Source organism: Sus scrofa, chromosome 2, assembly GCF_054392235.1.
Source record: "Sus scrofa isolate SSC_HxYL_T2T_F1_AM1 chromosome 2, Sscrofa_HxYL_maternal_Yorkshire_Landrace_v2.0, whole genome shotgun sequence".
In the NCBI taxonomy this organism is placed as follows: domain Eukaryota; kingdom Metazoa; phylum Chordata; class Mammalia; order Artiodactyla; family Suidae; genus Sus; species Sus scrofa.
This window is the reverse complement of record NC_139384.1, coordinates 92,491,164-92,508,646: the sequence shown is the minus strand read 5'-3', so window position 1 is coordinate 92,508,646 and position 17,483 is coordinate 92,491,164. Positions and strand designations below refer to the sequence as shown.

Sequence of the window (17,483 nt, the reverse complement as noted above, 5' to 3'; positions counted from 1 at the left end):
CCTCATATCCCTCTGAGTTGGTTGCTCTGAATATGCAGTGAATGAGGAAGCTGAGAATTAAACACCTGCCCAGCCACACTCATCCTGAGCCTTTGACCCAGAAGGCGTAGTGCCCCCCCCCCCCACTTCCTCTCCTCTCCGGGGGCTGGTGTTCAGATCTTCCGTTCCATTCCGCACTGCGGCTAGATCACAATTGCCCGTGGGTGTGTGATGGCTTGCTCTGTTTCAGGACCACGCCGGCAGTGCTGTTCTGGCAGTGGATCAACCAGTCCTTCAATGCGGTGGTCAATTACACCAACAGAAGTGGAGACGCCCCCCTCACTGTAAAGTAAGGCTGGACGTTTGGACCGTCCTCCGTATTTCTCTGGCGTTCTCTTCCTATTCGGTGGTGATGCCCTCCTGTTTCAAAAAGTATACTCCTAACAAATTGTTTATATTCTTCAGAATCTTGAGGGGCACATTTTTCAGTTGATTCAGTTCACGTTTTTCAGATCTAGGGTATGAGAGATGTCTTCTCCCTTTCTATCAAGATCATGGTTTGGGGGAGTGCCCGCTGTGGGGCAGCAGGTTAAGGATCTGGTGCTTCTCTACTGTGGCTGGGGTCGCTACTGAGATGCAGGTTGGATCCCTGGCCCCAGAACTTCTTTACATAGCAGGTGTGGCCAAAAAAAGAAGTAATGGTTTTTGCAGCTTGTCTTCTCAGACATTATCCATTAATCCATGCTCTTAGTGGCTCCAGTAGGAGAAGACATCTCTCATACCCTAGATCTCATTCCCCCTGCAGGACACACAGCAGGCAGCTCAGGGCTGGCCTGTGGGAAACGACAGTCTGAACCCCCCTCTACTCTGTGTGTATGGACACATCCCAGCATCAAAAGGAGCGGCACCAACAGTGTGCTCTCTGCAGAAATCAAGGGGTCTTTTATATCTGATAGGTCTTTACAATAGGTCATTCCTGGAGTGACCAAAAGACAGTGGATGAATTTAAATTTTCGCCTATCAAAAAAAATATTCGAACAGATGAAATTTCACTAGTTAACTCAGACTTTGAACCTAACTTGTGTACCACTTCAAAGCATTTTCTCTTTTAACTCTTAAATGGCTTTTTTTTCTTTTTTTCTTTTTTTTTGCACCCTGGGCATATGGAAGTTCCCAGACTAGGTGTCCAGTGGGAGCTACCGGTGCCAGCCTACACCACAGCTCATAGCAACGCTGGATCCCTGACCCACTGAGCGAGGCCAGGGATCAAACCTTCATCCTCACGGATGCTAGTCAGATTCATTTCCACTGTGCCACAATAGGAACTCCTTTAAATGGCTTTTGACTATCTGCAGTCTTCTGTTGTCATCCTAGGGAACAAAGAATACTGAAATCTTTAACCCAGCAGCGTTTATCACACCTTTATTTCATCCAATCCTTGAATTAAAATTTGTTTTAAATAAGAGAGAACTGCTTGAACTTAATTATATTTTGAGGATGACTCTTTTGGTGTTATTAAGATTTCATTAAGATGTGATTTTTAGAATGACAGCACTGCATTTTTATTTTCAGCATGTATATTGACGTTTTGAGAAGTATTTTTTTATTTAAGCAAATACGGCACAGACATCTATGGTGACATACATTTCCCCACATTTGTAGCTTCCTCACAGCCACAGCTGCCTTCCTTCCCCCCAACCCCCATATCATCTGTACATACTTGTGTGGTGTGTGGTTAGGTGATGTGTGAAGAATGCCATGTTTGTGTGGGTCTGCTTGCTTTTTATATAACTCTCTCTATTTGCAGTGTAATGATGAATGCAGTTTTATGGAATCTCCATTCTTTTTTTTTTACATTTATTTAATTGAAGTATATTTGATTTACAATGTTGTGTTAATTTCTGCTATACAGCAAAGTGATTCAGTTATATATATATATTCTTTTTCATATTCTTTTCTGTGACAGTTTATCACAGGTTATTGAATATAGTTCCCTATGCTTTAGAGTGGGACCTTCTTGTCTATCCATTCTCCATCTAATAGTTTGGATCCACTAATCCCAAACTCCGAATTCATCCTTTCCACACCCCTCTGCCTTGGCAATTACAAGTTTGTTCTCTATGTCTGTGAATCTGTTTCTGTTTCATAGATAAGTTCTTTTGTGTCCTATTTGATGGCCTCTCTATTCTGAATCATGCTCTTCCACAATTTCCCCTTCATTTCTTCCAAAAATGTTATACTTCAGTTTCCTGAATACATTCTTTTATTTTCTATTTTCCTTCTTTTCAGCGAACTGGGAACAGCCTATGTTTCTGCAACAACAGGTGCTGTAGCAACAGCTCTAGGACTCAATGCCCTAACCAAGGTACTCAGATTTGTATTTCCGTAATAAAGCTTCTTAATTTGTTCTCAGCTGCCTGGCTCTAAGGCTCTCTATTATTTATCAAAATAGTGCCAGTCCTATGACTTTTTTCTTCTAGCCATTATCTTCAACTGCTTTTTTTCAAATAGCTCTTTCATTAAGCTAATATCTGCCAAGACCCTGGTCTGTACCTGCAACTGTGTACTTTTTTTTTTTTTTTTTTTTTTGTCTTTTGTCTTCTTAGGTCTGCACCTGTGGCATATGGAGATTCCCAGGCTAGGGGTCAAATTGGGGCTGTAGCTGCTGGCCTATGCCACAGCCACAGCAACAGCAACATGGGATCTGAGCCGCATCTTCGACCTACACCACAGCACACTGCAACACCAGATCCTTAACCCACTGAGTGAGGCCAGGGATCGAACCTGCCTCCTCATGGATGCTAGTCAGATTCATTTCCACTGAGCCACGACGGGAACTCCCTGGAACTGTGTGTTAAGTGCTAAAGGCTCACCCACCCATACAACCTACTAGAGGCTGGGTAGCAAGCAGGGTGCCTCAGGGCATTCCTCTGAAGAGATGGAGGAGCCAGCCTCTGAACCCAAAATCTGGGGACTCCATAGCCCCCTTGTTCCATCAGCCACACAAAACCATCAAAATATCTTGGAAACAGAAATCTGCCTTGTCCCAGTATGCCCATGCAAATAGAAAAGGCCTCTAGAACACAAGTCCTGAATGTACTGCTGGTCTGAGTTTCTGTACAAATAGGACTCTGCATTTTTTAGCGGTTTTTAAGAAATCAGTATTTGCATTCAGTCCTCTAAGAAAAAGATCTTACTTTTGGAATTATCTTTTCCACAGCATGTCTCTCCACTCATAGGACGTTTTGTTCCCTTCGCCGCAGTGGCTGCTGCTAATTGCATTAATATTCCATTAATGAGGCAAAGGTAAGGTTAATATGCACTTTTTGAGAAGACTTGTCTTTGCCAGCAGGGTCTCTTGGAATAATTTGCTGCATTGAAACTTTAAAAAAAATTATCTTAATATTTACAGATGAAATTATGTAGGATCTGGGATCTGCTTTCAAATAATCTGTTGTTGGGGGTGAGGGTGAACCAGGCTGATGAACCAGGCTTCTCCGTGAGTTGCTAACTATTAAAGCAGGTTGAGAAGCATATAGGGGTTTAGAATGCTCTTCTACTTCTGTATGATAAAAAGTTTAAAAAACATCTCTCAGGAGTTCCCGTTGTGGCTCAGTGAGTTAACCCAGCATAGTATCCATGAGGATGCAGTTGCGATCCCTGGTTAAGGATCTGGCATGGCCACAAGCTGAGGCGTAGGTCGCAGACATGGCTCAGATTCGGTGTTGCCATGGCTGTGGTATAGGCTGGCAGCTGCAGCTCTGATTCAACCCCAGCCTAAAATAAAATAAAACAATAAAAATAAAAAATGTATCTCAGACTTACGTCTGTGCCCAGAAAGTGTATTCTCTAAAATAGGTTCTCTCCCCCAGCCCCTGCCAAATTTTCTTTTGGGGTTTAAAATCATATTAATTTATATCTTTGGAAGTATTTTTTTAGAGCTGGCAAAAATTAAAGGAGAAGAAAGAACGAGAAAAAGCATTTTGGAATGGATAACGAAAAACAGGGTAACGGTTGGAGCTCTAATAGTGTTAGTGACCATAGTTAAATACCCAATAGTGCCGTGTACTTGTGACCCTGTGTCAGTATAGTTAGTTTACTTAATAATTATCGTTTCTATCTCTCATTCGGAAAATTGCTCAGATTTGCACACAAGCATAGAAATTAGCCTTATCTTGAAGCTAGCGTATTCACCGGTTGAGCCTTATTGCTATTCAAAATGCCGTTCCTTTTTTTTTTTTAAACAAAGTTGACTCGTGTTATTTTACTTTTATGTTTGTCACACGAGGATTAAACTTGTTCTAGTCTTTTAAAATAGACTGGTTCCTGCCCAAAATGACACTTGAGTGGATTTTTGGATTGAGTAGGGACTTGGTCTTTCATAAGTACTGCTTCCAGCTGTTCCATGAAGACACCTGTGAACTTCTTTGCCCACATCTTGCTCTCTCTCTAGGGAACTCAGAGCTGGCATCCCCGTCACGGATGAGAATGGGAACCGTCTGGGCGAGTCGGCAAACGCTGCCAAACAAGCCATCACTCAAGTGGTCATCTCCAGGATTCTCATGGCAGCCCCTGGCATGGGTGGGTAGAACTCAGCCATCCATTCATTGATTCCATTCATTGATTCCGTACCTTTTGTTCTCCATGTTGATGTGACAGTTTAGTCTGATAAAAACCGTGAGTAAATAGAACTAACACTAGCTCACATTTGATGTGCATTATTGCATCTGATCATCCTGGCCCATTTGATATGCTTGTCCCTATTTTATAGATGAGGAAAACAGAAAACTGAGGCTCAGAGGAGTGAGGTAACTTTTCTGGCATCACTCAGCCAGCAAGGGGAACGTTTATACACCATTCCATGCAGAATGGACACCTAGGGAAGGTTGCATTTGTTTCGTTGGTATAGGAAGAAGTTCCTGATGTTTGCTCTGTTGCGTATTTAACGTTAAATGTAAAGTTCTCTTCAAGATGATACGATTTTCCGGTCAGCAAAGAGCATTGCGATATTCTTCCCAAATCTAGACAATGGAAAGAATAGATTTTACAAAATGCCAAGGTATTTTAAAGAAGAATTGCAATTACTTTTATTCTGCCAGTGTAAAAATAGCCCATGAGCCTTTTGTGCGATTGTTGGGGGTGGGGAAACATGAGCTGAAAAGAGACATTCATGAGATTAAAGTGGATCTCTCTTTACTTCCAGCCATCCCTCCATTTATCATGAACACGTTGGAAAAGAAAGCCTTTCTCAAGGTAAGCCCCAGTTCTACTTATCATGTCTCAATCCTTTCGATTCGTTTTCAGACTTCCAAATGTATGAACTTTTTTTTTATGTGAATAGTGAATAAAAAATTCAAAGGCCAGTGGCAGTTGGGCCCTTTTATGAAATATTTTTATTTCTTTTTTTTTTTTTCCTTTTTCTTTTTTGGCATCCCTGCAGCACTTGGGGCCAGGGGTCAGATCTGAGCCGCAGCTGCAACCTAGCCCACAGCTGTAGCAATGCCAGATCCTTAAACCACTGTGCCCAGCCAGGGATTGAACCTGTGTCATGGTGCTGCAGAGACACCACCTGTTGTGCCATAGCAGGAATGCTGAAATATTTTGTTTCTGATATCAGATCTTTGAAAAAGCTCTCATAAATCTCCATTTATTGAATGCTGCCCACTCCTCTTGAGAGGTTATAACTGAGGTACACACTCATCTTAGTATCAGTCAGATGCTTAGCAGGGGAATAATGAAGAGAAGGTGTGAATTTGGAAGAATTTGGAAGCTGCTATACATGCTATCAGAAAGGAAAAGATAATTTGGAGCAGTAGCTTCATAGAACACTGAATTTGGTGTATTTGTTTTTTGTTGTTGATCATATCTAGTAATGCATTTATCTTGTCAGCCGCCTCCTCTCAACTTCTGAAGATATTACTGGATGAAGCTCTCACAGAAAGCTCTGTGCATTTCCTGTGTTCCTTTGTAGCTTCCATGATTTAATGCAATCATAGTTATGCTTCATCTTAGCTTTCCAGTTCTTATAACAAGTAGGAAACAGTGGGACCAGGTGACTCACTGGTCTCCTGCTGTGTTTGGACACCAACACCATTATACCTGCCAGGAGGAATGAGTCTGGTTCCTCCCTGGAGGAGCAGGTGTACTGCCATGATCACTGTGGCTCTTTCAGGGTGAACTGTTTTGGGTCTTAGTAACAGAAACTCAACATTGAGGGGACACTCTCAGACTGAAAAAAAGGACATGGTTCACATACCAAACACTTCCAAAATGATTTCAGTGATTAGAAGATTCTAAACATCCAACATACATATTCCTTGACCTGTATACTTCCTTCTTAAGGCCAACACTAAATACTCTTTTTTTTTTTTTGGACCTCTAGGTTGGGAACCTCCATATGCCGCTGGTGTGGCCCTAAAAATAAATAAATAAATAAATACTTTTTTTTTTAAGTTTTTTAAAAAAATTTTTTATTAAAGTATAGTTGATTTACAGTGTTGTGCCAACTTAAGCTGTACAGCAAAGTGACCCAGTCATATATATATGTTTTTTCTCATATTATCTCCATCATGGTCTATCCCAAGAGATTGGCTATAGTTCCCTGTGCTGTACTACAGGACCCCATTTAAGTGCTTCCAATACAATCACCTTCTTAGAAAAAGAAGCCAAGAAAGTATCCTTTGAAGAAACAGGCTGAGGGCCTGATTTGACCAGCGTGTCAATGCATCCGCCCCGTGTGAAGGAAAGGGGACCCTCGTTCTTTCTTGGGAGCTTTGGGTACGTGAGCAAGTTGTGTTCCCTGAGCCTCTTCCTCTTGCCATCTTACATGTCTCTGTGATTTGCATGATAGGGTGTCACAGCCACTCTGTAGTGACTCAACTGTCCCGTTGCTCCGGGGAGCATTCCAGCGGGGGATCCACAGACCCCCTCCAGGCCATGACAGGAAGCCACACCCTCCTAAGCCCTGTGTCCCTATCCATCCTCTGTGTGGATTCCTACAGTCTTAAGTGTCAGATTCAACCGAAATATAAAACAATGGCACAGGTTTAATCAGTAACGCTGTTAGCAAAGACCAATATGTAATGGTGACCTCCTTTGACATTTTACCCACTTCGGTAAGCTTGTATTTTGAGGATTCATGAAAAGGCTTTGCTGAAGTCTCTTTCTGTTGCCACGTTTAGAAAAGAGGAATTCTTTAAAGCTGCTGAGGCATTTGTTTATGTGCTGGAACAGTGACTTGATCTTAAAATCACCAGATTATGTAAACAGATGAACTTTTCAGAGCTGCCAAAGAATTCCTGTAGGGGCCGGAACAGTGGCTAGATCTTCAAACTACCACATTATGTAAACATCTGGAACTCACCAACTTTGACATCTCAGTGATCTTCAGACTATCTGAAAAAAATTAATGTTCCTTCCTCGGTCCACCCCTGCTTTCCTAATGGAAAATGATTTGCACTTCGAGGGAGAAGACCTATCAAATGAATATGTATACATTCTTTTTCGCATGTTATCCTCCATCTTGTTCTATATCACAAGAGACTGGATACAGCTCCCTGTGCTATACAGCAGGATATCATTGCTTATCCACTCTAGTTCGCATCTACCAAACCCAAACTCCCAGTCCATCCCACTCCCTCCCCCTAGGCAACCACAAGTGTGTTCTCCATATCTGTGAGTCTGTTTCTTTTTCTGTGGATAGGTTCATTTGTGCCATATATTAGATTCCACATATAAGTGATATTATATGGTACTTGTCTTTTTTTTTTTTTTTTTTTGCTTTTTAGGGCCGCACCTGTGGCATATGGAGGTTCCAAGACTAGGGGTTGAATCGGAGCTACAGCTGCTGGCCTACGCCACAGCCACAGCAACACCAGATCTGAGCCACATCTTCAACCTACACTACAGCTCCCAGCAATGCCAGATCCTTAACCTGCTGAGCGAGGCCAAGGATTGAACCCGCAACCTCATGGTTACTAGTCGGATTTGTTTCTGCTGCTCCACAAAGGAAACTCCTGTCTCTCTCTTTCTGACTTCACTTAGTATGAGAGTCTCTAGTTGCATTGCAAGGGCATGTGTTCACCGAGGCAATGTTTGGATTCGCCTGGTTGTTCATTTCTTAAGTGATTGGCATGCCAACTTTGGAAGCCACGGAGAATTGAAAACCATGTTTAATAAACCCAACCTCCTCTTCCCATGGAAGTTAAGCAATATCAGGTTTTAAAGTAAGATGCGATTTCTGGGTGGATACAAGGTTTGGAAGTGGTTGTCTCATCATGTTTGTGTGGCATCCAAGTGAAATTTCACAAGAGAGGAATAGTAAGTGTGGGGCATTCCACCAACAGTGTACAATTGTGAGTTTGCAGGTGACTGTGAAAGCAGCGGGAGGCCACCTTCACTGGCAGTATCCCCATCACTGAGGCTTTCTCATTCCTTTCTTTCCACCTCTCAAATGCCACCCAGCACCCTGTTAGCAGAGGGATGTCAGCAGCCCAACTCTGGAGTAAAGACTCCAAGTCTCACCAGTGGCCACTGCGGGTGGGACATTATTCCATGGAGACTCACTGAGTGCTATGGCTCTTAGGCATACAGGGCTGCTAACATGTCCTGATCGTGCATTGGGATTCCAGAAATTCTACAAGAAAGGCTGCATTTGGACCTACATGCATGCTGAAGCGTTATGTCGCCAGAGAAAACATGTAAAATGAACTTGGTACTTCACTCTCCCAACCCAGCCACGCCTTTGAACTCCTGCGGTCTCAGTGTTGGAAAAAGGTGCCGCAGTGACTCTAATGTCTCTGTGACAAACACTGGAGAGGAGACATGGTTGGGCATATTGCATCATTTTCTTGCTGAGACAAACAGAACTTGCTATAGAGGCAGCCTGGCTTTTTCTTCCATGAAGCAACTGGCAAATGATATAAGCTCTTAGCCTACCGTTGCCACTCTGCCCTACAATGGATAAATAAATAGTGTGTTTTTTCCTCTCTTGTCTTCATTGGGGTTTTTAGCTTTGCTTGGTATCGTACCCTTCAATACTAATTTGGAGGTGTGCCAACTTGCTTCCCCTCTGCCTGCCCCCCTCCCCTGCTGAAGGGCTTCACTTGGAGCCAGAAGGGGCCACTGGCATCAGAAGCCCTGTGGCAGGGCTACGGGAGACGGTTAGAGTGGCTAGTGGGTCAGTCCAAGCGCCTCGCCAGCTGCAGAGTTTGGCTACAGCTGAACTGGTTCAGACCAGCGTGGAGGATGTTTTGAAAAAGGCAATGGCTGAAAGTGCTTGAGCTTCCCAGACAGACACCCCACTCCCACATTCAGGGTCGCTGCTACACAGAAAGATTGCATTTTGCCCACGGACTGAGCTCCGTAGGGTGAATGGATAGTATGGCCATTAGCAAAGCATAGGCAGAGGCAGCTTGTAGTCACATCCATATGTTTCCCCCTCCAATGCCCTTTCACATGCTGTTTGGAAAGGCAGGCTTTTCTGAGCCCCCTTGACAAAGGTTCAGAGATCATTTCCTCAGCGGTTAGTAAGGCCCACGTGGTTGGCGTCCCCCTTGGTCCGTGGACCCTCTGAATGTTCTCATAGCTCTGCAGCCAGATGCGCCTTCCCACGGGGATCTGCTTTTCTGGGCTTTTACCTTGGACGTGGCCAAACTCCTCTGCAAACGTGAAATGAACTGAACATTCTTGGCTTTTTTAAATGGTGAGCTTGGGGAACATTCAACATGACTCATCCTTACCCCCATGCCTTATTTTTTTCCCAAATTGGAGCGCTAGCAGAAAGCATCAGCTGCAGGCAGGTGACTCACAGAAATCTTTGCAGTAAACTGAAAAGCTTACTGCTTAAAAATCTGGTCCTTCGCCCAACAGTTTTCTTGAAGGACAGCTCCTGTGGTCTCTTTACCTTGCTGGCACTTTCATTGGGGAATAAAATTGGTATGGTTTGGGGCAGCTAAGAACTCCTCATTCCTTAGGTTCTAGTTCTTTTATATTTTCTTTTTTCTTTTTACTTTTTATTTTTTTGTTTGTTTTTATGGCTGTACCCGTTGCATATGGAAGTTCCTGGGTCAGTGACTGAGGTGCAGTTGTGACCTATGCTTCAGCAGTGGCAATACCAGATACTTTAACCCTCTGCCCCGGGCTAGGGATCAAACCCCCACCTCGGCAGCCACCCCGAGCCACTTCAGTTAAATTCTTAACCCACTGCCCCAGAGCAGGAATTCCATATTTCTTTTAATAAAGATGGACTGCTCTGGAGTTCCCATTGTGGCTCAGAGGAAACGAATCTGACTAGTATCCATGAGGATGCAGGTTCGATCCCTGGCTTCATTCAGTGGGTTAAGGATCCGGTGTTGCCTTGAACCATGGTGTAGGTCACAGAAGCAGCTCAGGTCCCACATTGCTAAGGCTGTGGTGTAGGCCAGCAGCTACAGCTCCGATTGGACCTCTAGCCTGGGAACCTGCATATGCCGTGAGTGCAGCCCTAAAAAGACAAAAAAAAAAAAAAAAAAAAAAAAAAAGATGGACTGCTCTGTCTGCTCAGTAGATTTTCAAGATTGTCTGCTGATTAAGTGTGAATGTAATATTTATGTGTTCACTCATTTCTTGTATTCAGCTGGATACAGACGTCAAAACTTACATTGTATGCAGTGGATGTGTGCATTTTATGTCATAAAGCTACTGGAGAAAAGGTCATTGGGAGCAGAAAGAATTTAGAGTCACATTAATTTTTGAGCTTTTACCTCATGGAATATATATCTGTTAAATTTATGGTTAGTGTCTTTAATTCATTTAAATTTTTCATTTAAAATATCCTGTTTGCAGAGTTCTTTGCTCGGTAAGATATGTCCCTCCCTCGAGGAGTTCTGTGATTGTCTAGGGGAAAACCTGAACTTCCACAGCTCACTTATTTCATCTCAGACTAAGTTCTGTTTAAAAAGTAGGGATGGGTGTTCCCACTAGGGCGTGTCGGGTTAAGGCTCTGGTGTTGATGCCGCTGTGGTGTAGATTGCAACTGTGGCTCGGATTCTATCCCTGGCCCAGGAACTTCCGTGTGTGGGAACTTTCGGATGCAGCAGAAAAAAAGATGAAGGGATGAGGGAGGCAGGAGGAGGGATGGCATCCAGGTTGGGTTTCATGGGAGGAGTCACAATTCTCCAGGATCCTTGTCATTACCGAGAGTCTTTGCAGCAAATCCCTCTGCATGAGCCGCTGTATCATCAGCCTTTGGTGTGTACACATCAGTCAAGATCACACACAGCTATTCGAGAGTCCACTTGAAATGAAGAGGCAGCTCTCATGGGCTCTCATGGGTTCATCTTCCTGCAGGATCTCATTCAGTGCGTAGCTTGCCTTCCCATCACCAAGTCTGTGGACCTACACAGATGACACACATCTGGGCAGTGCGAGGAGGAGATATGCCATCTCCTAATGAAAATCCTTCATCATCAGATGGAGCCAGTTACCCCAGATACAATATTTCCTTTTCCTGCTCTCTGAGGGGTGGGACCCCTCCTTGAGAGCTCTGTGGATCTGTCTCTGCTTGACGGCTCGTCTCCCTCCCTCTCTAGTCCACGCCTCTCCCTCTTCACATTAACCCAAGTGATGTACCTTTTCACCGAAGGCGTCTTCTCGGGGACCAGGGTACGCCTCTCACGCAAGCCTCCTTGGAATCATGACTTTTTAAGAGTGTGTGTGGACTCTTAACTAAGTTGGCTGATTTCATTACAACCAGTTCACAGCTTGGTTGCAGCCCTTTTGTGGCCTTATTTATATAATCTCTGTATCTCATCACTCTTTATATTGTGTTCTGTGCTTTTTGAAAACTCCCTTTTGAACACTAAAAATCTCACAGCATTATGCTCCCCAAAAGAGCAACCAACTCACTCATTTCTATTTAAAAAAAAAAAAAAAAACAGAGTGAAAGGCAAAAAATGTGTTATGCCAGCAGTATTTTAACCATACTGACAGCAACGAAGACCCAGAAAGGAAAGGTGTGGGGTGGGGTGGGGGGATGCTTGTTGGGTTTCTGCTGCAGGTCCAGGCACTGTAACAGGTGCTTTATGAATGTAATCTGGCATATCTTCACCCACAGGCTTTTAAGAAGCTGCTGTGATCCTCAGTCTACACAGAAGGAAACCAAAGCTTGGAGAGGGTGGGCTCTGCCTGTCCTTTCCCCGACAGTGGGGACACATTGGTAGGGGACAGAGTTGAATGCAGTTTTGTTTGTCTCCCAGCCTTGGAACCATGCTATGCTGCACTTCCCCAGCCAGGAAAGAAATTATAGCTAAGCAATAACAATTTCTCTAGCTCCTGTATATAGCCGGGCATCTCTCCAATAATATAGGCAAGGGGGGAAAAAAAAGAGAGGCTGCTTAATCTTTGCATGTGCATTCCTGGACAGGTCAGAGAGAGTTACAGGAAGTCAGAACTAACACATTTATTGCAGTGTTGCCCCCCCCCCCCGCCCCCGCCCCGCCACCGCCGCCCCACTGCATTTCACTAATCGAATTCTAGCTGGATCTTGTTCTGTGTTGGAGTTCCTTCCACGTAACCCCCAGAAGACATTGTCTCTAAGAGCCTGTATACAAAGTATTCAAAAGAATTTCTTTCTCAACACAGAGGTTCCCGTGGATGAGCGCACCTATTCAAGTTGGATTAGTTGGTTTCTGGTGAGTAGAATGACTTTGATGTCATTGATTTCTTTCTTTTTCTTTTCTTTCTTTCTTTCTTTTTTTTTTTTTAAAGACAAATATACGGCCTATGAAAGATGAGGGGAAGGGAGGATAATACAGGACGCAAGTTTTGAAAATGGGACTGTCCCAGAACATCTGAAATTTATGGTCCCAAATATTGGTGAGAAGTAAACTGTCTTTAGAGAAACCTACGACATTGGAGGCTATTTGCGTGATTCTTTTTAAAACTCCTTTTATCGCTTTGATTTAATTAAATTTATTTATTTATTTATTTTTGATAGGCAAGAAATAGATTTATTAAGACAGGACATTTATGAGAGATGCAAGTGGGAGGCAAGGTGGCTCTGCCTCTTTGATTTAAAAAAATTATTTTGGCAGTCCTTGGTAATAAAATTACACAAACAGGACATATTTTGTGAAGCAGTATAACACGCAAAAGAAAGAAGGGGGATTGTTATCAAAGTAAAATAGAAAAAGAATCTGAAAAGTCGACCCTTTAAAAATGCCCTGATCTGTCTTTTTTTTTTTTTTTTTTTTTTTAAGTTTGGTATTTGCTACACCTTTGTGCTGTGCTCTGTTTCCTCAGAAAAGGTATGTATTTGCTATTCTTCAGAACGATCACGAGTCTTAACTCTAAAACCAGTTGATGGCACAGGTCTGTTTCACTAGCAGGAAAGCTGTCTCAAAAACATACAAAGCTGGAGTTCCCGTCGTGGTGCAGTGGTTAACGAATCCGACTAGGAACCATGAGGTTGCGGGTTCGGTCCCTGCCCTTGCTACACCTGCAGCATATGGAGGTTCCCAGGCCAGGGGTCCAATGATCTGGCATTGCCGTGAGCTGTGGTGTAGGTTGCAGACGCGGCTCGGATCCCGAGTTGCTGTGGCTCTGGCGTAGGCTGGAGACTACAGCTCCGATTAGACCCCTAGCCTGGGAACCTCCATATGCCGCAGGAGCGGCCCAAAGAAATAGCAAAAAAAAAAACATACAAAGCTATGGTGTGGGTTCATAATGACATAATGACAACACTATGTGCTGTGTCTCAGGTCACTGCTGTGGTGTGGGTTTGATCCCTGGCCCAGGAACTTCTGCATACCACAGGTGCAGCCAAAAAAAAATAAAATTTTCTAAAAAACATTTTTTAAAAACAAATCTTTTTAAAAGACTACTTATATATCAAAATGTCAAAAGTTTCTCTGGACAGTTTCTCTTCATATTTTTATACAATAAGTATGCATTTATCACCAAAAAATAAGCCTTACTACGTATATACATATAATGCGTTCAAGTACATTTTTTAAATGCATAAAGCCAAGGCTAGCAGTGGTCACTCAGTAATGTGACTATAAGAGATGTTTTTTTTCTTGTACATTTCAGTATTTTCTGAAAGTTTTAGAATCGGCATGTATTATTATACATGGACAAAGTCTCCTTAGTGCAAGTGAGCTTTTAGTGCTGACAGTTCCACTGAGAGCATATATCTTCTTTCATGAATGGTGGACATTTTTACTGTTCTCCTTGGGAAGTGGCATGACCACAGATTTTTTTTTTCCAATACCATCAGGGTCTGAGAGTGTCATCACCATTCATGCTTGCCAGCGATGTGTGGTTTTTAAGGCTTTTAACAAGATGAGAGGTCAAAAAAGGGTATCTCAGAGTTTGGCTATCTCTTACCATGGCTTTCTTTGACTTTTTGTTGTTGTTGTTGTCTTTTTCTAGGGCTACACCTGCAGCATATGGAGGTTCCCAGGCCAGGGGTCCAATCGGAGCTGTAGCCACCGGCCACAGCCACAGTCACAGCAACACCAGATCCAATCTGCATCTGCGACCTACACCACAGCTCACGGCAACACTCAGTGGGATCCTTAACCCACTGAGCAAGGTCAGGGATCAAACCCACAACCTCATAGTTCCTGGTCGGATTCGTTAGCCACTGAGCCACGATGGGAAGTCCGCTTTTATATTTTTTTGCGGGGGGGGGGGGGGTCACACCCATGGGCATGTGGTAGTTCCTGTGCCAGGGATTGATTGAACCCAGGCCACAGCAGTGACCATGCCGGCTCCTTAACCGCTAAGCTACCAGGGAACTCCTCTTTGATTATGAACGCCAATTTTCTGAAAGTAACAGGGTAATCATTTCCTAGGCACATCAAGTATTTTTTTAGACAGGACTCTATTGCACCAGTCATGGGGTCAGGTAGGGAGTGGGGAGAGGTGGTCCTTTCTCTCCTCCCTTCAAGTTCTAATTCCCACCTCCACCCGTGCAATGACCTTGTCATTTCTCCTTTATCCCAGTTCCATGTCTGTGACAAGCTTGGAGGCCGAGCTGCAAGCCAAGATCCGAGAGACCTCTCCTGAACTACGGCGCGTGTATTTTAACAAGGGATTATAAAGCCCGGGGGGGTTGGAGGGGACCATCTTTGGCTGATCCTGCCCCCTGCAAGCTGGGTGTAGCCCAGATGGGTGAGGAACATCCTGTTTGCCCTGGGTTCTCCCGGTGACAGAGCCCTTTTCAAGATCCACATTAGCCTCTTAGAGTCACCCTACTGCTTACAGCACAGCACCTGGGGTGGGGCAGGTGTCCCCCACCTGTTGGCCCCCTTACATTTGAATCATGGGATAATTTACAGAAATACCCTTCCTATAGCTTTTATAGTCATTGTTTTTTCAAAGACGGTATCCCTCACCCAGAGTTTTCAAAAGCACTGGTAGGTGTAGAATAAATGTCCAGTCTATGCCCCACAAATATTGATTATCAGTGAAAAGGAAATCTGGGTAAAATACTGAATTTTTATCCCCCTCTTATTTCAAATCATGGAGATCTCAGTAATGAGTTGGGAAAACACAAAAGCTCTGAGATGTCACTGTGAAGTGACTCACAAATAAGAAGGGCAGTTTCCTTCCAGGTTGGGCAGGGGGCAACCCCTCCCCCCAAAAAATGATGAGTTTTTTTTGGATTTTTGGATACAAGCCCCTTCATACACCTCCTGAAAGTCATAGTAACAGACAGTCATGATGCAAGATCCCTGCAGTCAACAGCTGGCTGCTTTCGTAGTGCTGGCAGATTTCTTGTTGACTTTTAAACGTATTCTGTTTGAGATTCTTAGGAAGATATTGATCTGACCTTACACTTGTCTTTTTCTTCACTTATTGAAATCAACTAATCAAATAACTTCCATGTACAAATGTCCCGTTTGGGAAGTATATTCAAAGCCACTGCTGTATGGCTGGGTTCAGCCCAGCTTGTTTGATTTTTGATTTTTGATTTTTTTTTTTTTCCTTTGGAAGTGAGAGTACAGTTCCATCTACCTACATGTTTCTTCTTGTCATCCCGATAGCTCTCCTTGGCTTTCAGAGAGCTACAGGAACACTGTGTATGTGAATCACTCACTCAATGAATTTGGCTTGAATGCTGTGTCTGACATTCCACCCTCTTTGAAAATAATGAACCCACGCATCATTGTTTACATCATTTGTAGTAGTTGCACATATAATATATTTAATGGAACAGAGGTTGTGTTTTAATTCTATAAAGACTCAAAGGCAGATATAAGGGTGGTTATTCCATTGAGTGGAGACCACGCAATTCAATATTGTGACGACTTCTAAGTGAAAATCATGTAGAAACTAGTTTGGGCAGATTTTTCTTGACAATGTGACCAGACTGAATTTCCTCATAAAGAAAAAAATGTGTGTGCCTCGTGTCTGTGTTTCTCTTTTTCTCTGAAAGGATTAACGGACCTGAAGCTTTGGGTCACCCCGAGCCTTCTTTTATGCTGCCAACATTTTCTTATTTAGCTTTTCTGTCCTAAGCCATTGGAAACAAAAGAGCTTCCCCATGGCAATCTGGTCTTGGATATATTTTGTTGCCGTGGATGCTTCTCTTGAAAAATTGGCAAAAGCTGGAAATTCAAGGCAGATCCCCACGAGGTGCTTCAAGGGCACTTTTAACAAGACGTGAAAGCACTTGGGGTCTACCCCACTTGGCCCAGCAAACCCCAGAATTCTTCCCCTCCACCTCCAGTCAATTGGTAGCTCCATTTCAGAATCCTAACCATCACTGAAAAATTAATGACTAGTCAGAAGATTGACAAACTAACTGAAATTGTAATACACACTAGGATGGTATGACCAGAGTATCATTACGAAAGGGATAGAGCTTGGAGATGTGTCTTTTTAAACATCATTTATGGAAGCTTCTAACTCTCGATGCTTTTATAGAGAAATATGAACTGTATCGTTGAATCATAGTTTATAAAAAAGGAACAAAATGAACCAAGATTGGCAATCTTTGCTGATCTCTTAGAAATACCTTTTCTGGAGAAAAGTTCGCATGAAGTGCAATAAGCTTGTAAAGGTAAATAGTTATTAATATTTCTATGAGATAAAGAATTATGATTGTAAGTATTAACTGACTGGCAGTTTTTATTTCAGTATTAACACAGTGTCTTGCCAGCGTTGGAGTCAATGTATTATTTCGATTCAACTGGATGAAATGTTAAATAAACTCAGAATGAAAATAAATTCTCTCTTTTATTTGTATGTAAAGGATGGTGCAGTTTTTTAGTATTAGAGTCAATGGTACCTTTCATCCAAACTTAATGTCTGGGTACCATCAGTAACTCCTAATGGAGAGTTTTGTTTTTTGTTTTTTGTTTTTTTTTTCTTTTTACAGCCAGATCTGCGGTGTAGGGAAGTTCCCAGGGTAGGTGTTGAATTGAAGCTGCAGCTGCCGGCCTACACCACAGCCAGAGCAACACCAGACCTTGACACATCTGCAGCCTACACTGTACCTTGTGGCTATGCTGGAT

At 43.1% G+C, this 17,483-nt stretch overlaps 1 protein-coding gene across 22 annotated transcripts in view; it reads left to right on the top strand.

Annotated features, from left to right (window-relative positions):
• Positions 1-17,196, top strand: part of SFXN1 (sideroflexin 1) — a 31,752-nt gene extending 14,556 nt beyond the window's left edge. For 7 of the 22 annotated variants that reach the window (XR_014834783.1, XR_014834800.1, XR_014834793.1 and 4 more), the window contains 9 exons: positions 230-328; positions 2,269-2,344; positions 3,200-3,285; positions 4,433-4,560; positions 5,183-5,232; positions 12,074-12,175; positions 12,601-12,650; positions 13,218-13,265; positions 14,968-17,196. Coding sequence is in view for 9 of the 22 variants with exons in the window: in XM_085006861.1 (XP_084862987.1) it covers positions 230-328; positions 2,269-2,344; positions 3,200-3,285; positions 4,433-4,560; positions 5,183-5,232; positions 11,550-11,622; positions 12,601-12,650; positions 13,218-13,265; positions 14,968-15,030 (673 nt within the window). In the remaining 13 variants the exon portion in view is untranslated. 22 annotated transcript variants of the gene reach the window in all.
• Positions 17,197-17,483: the final 287 nt, after the last annotated feature.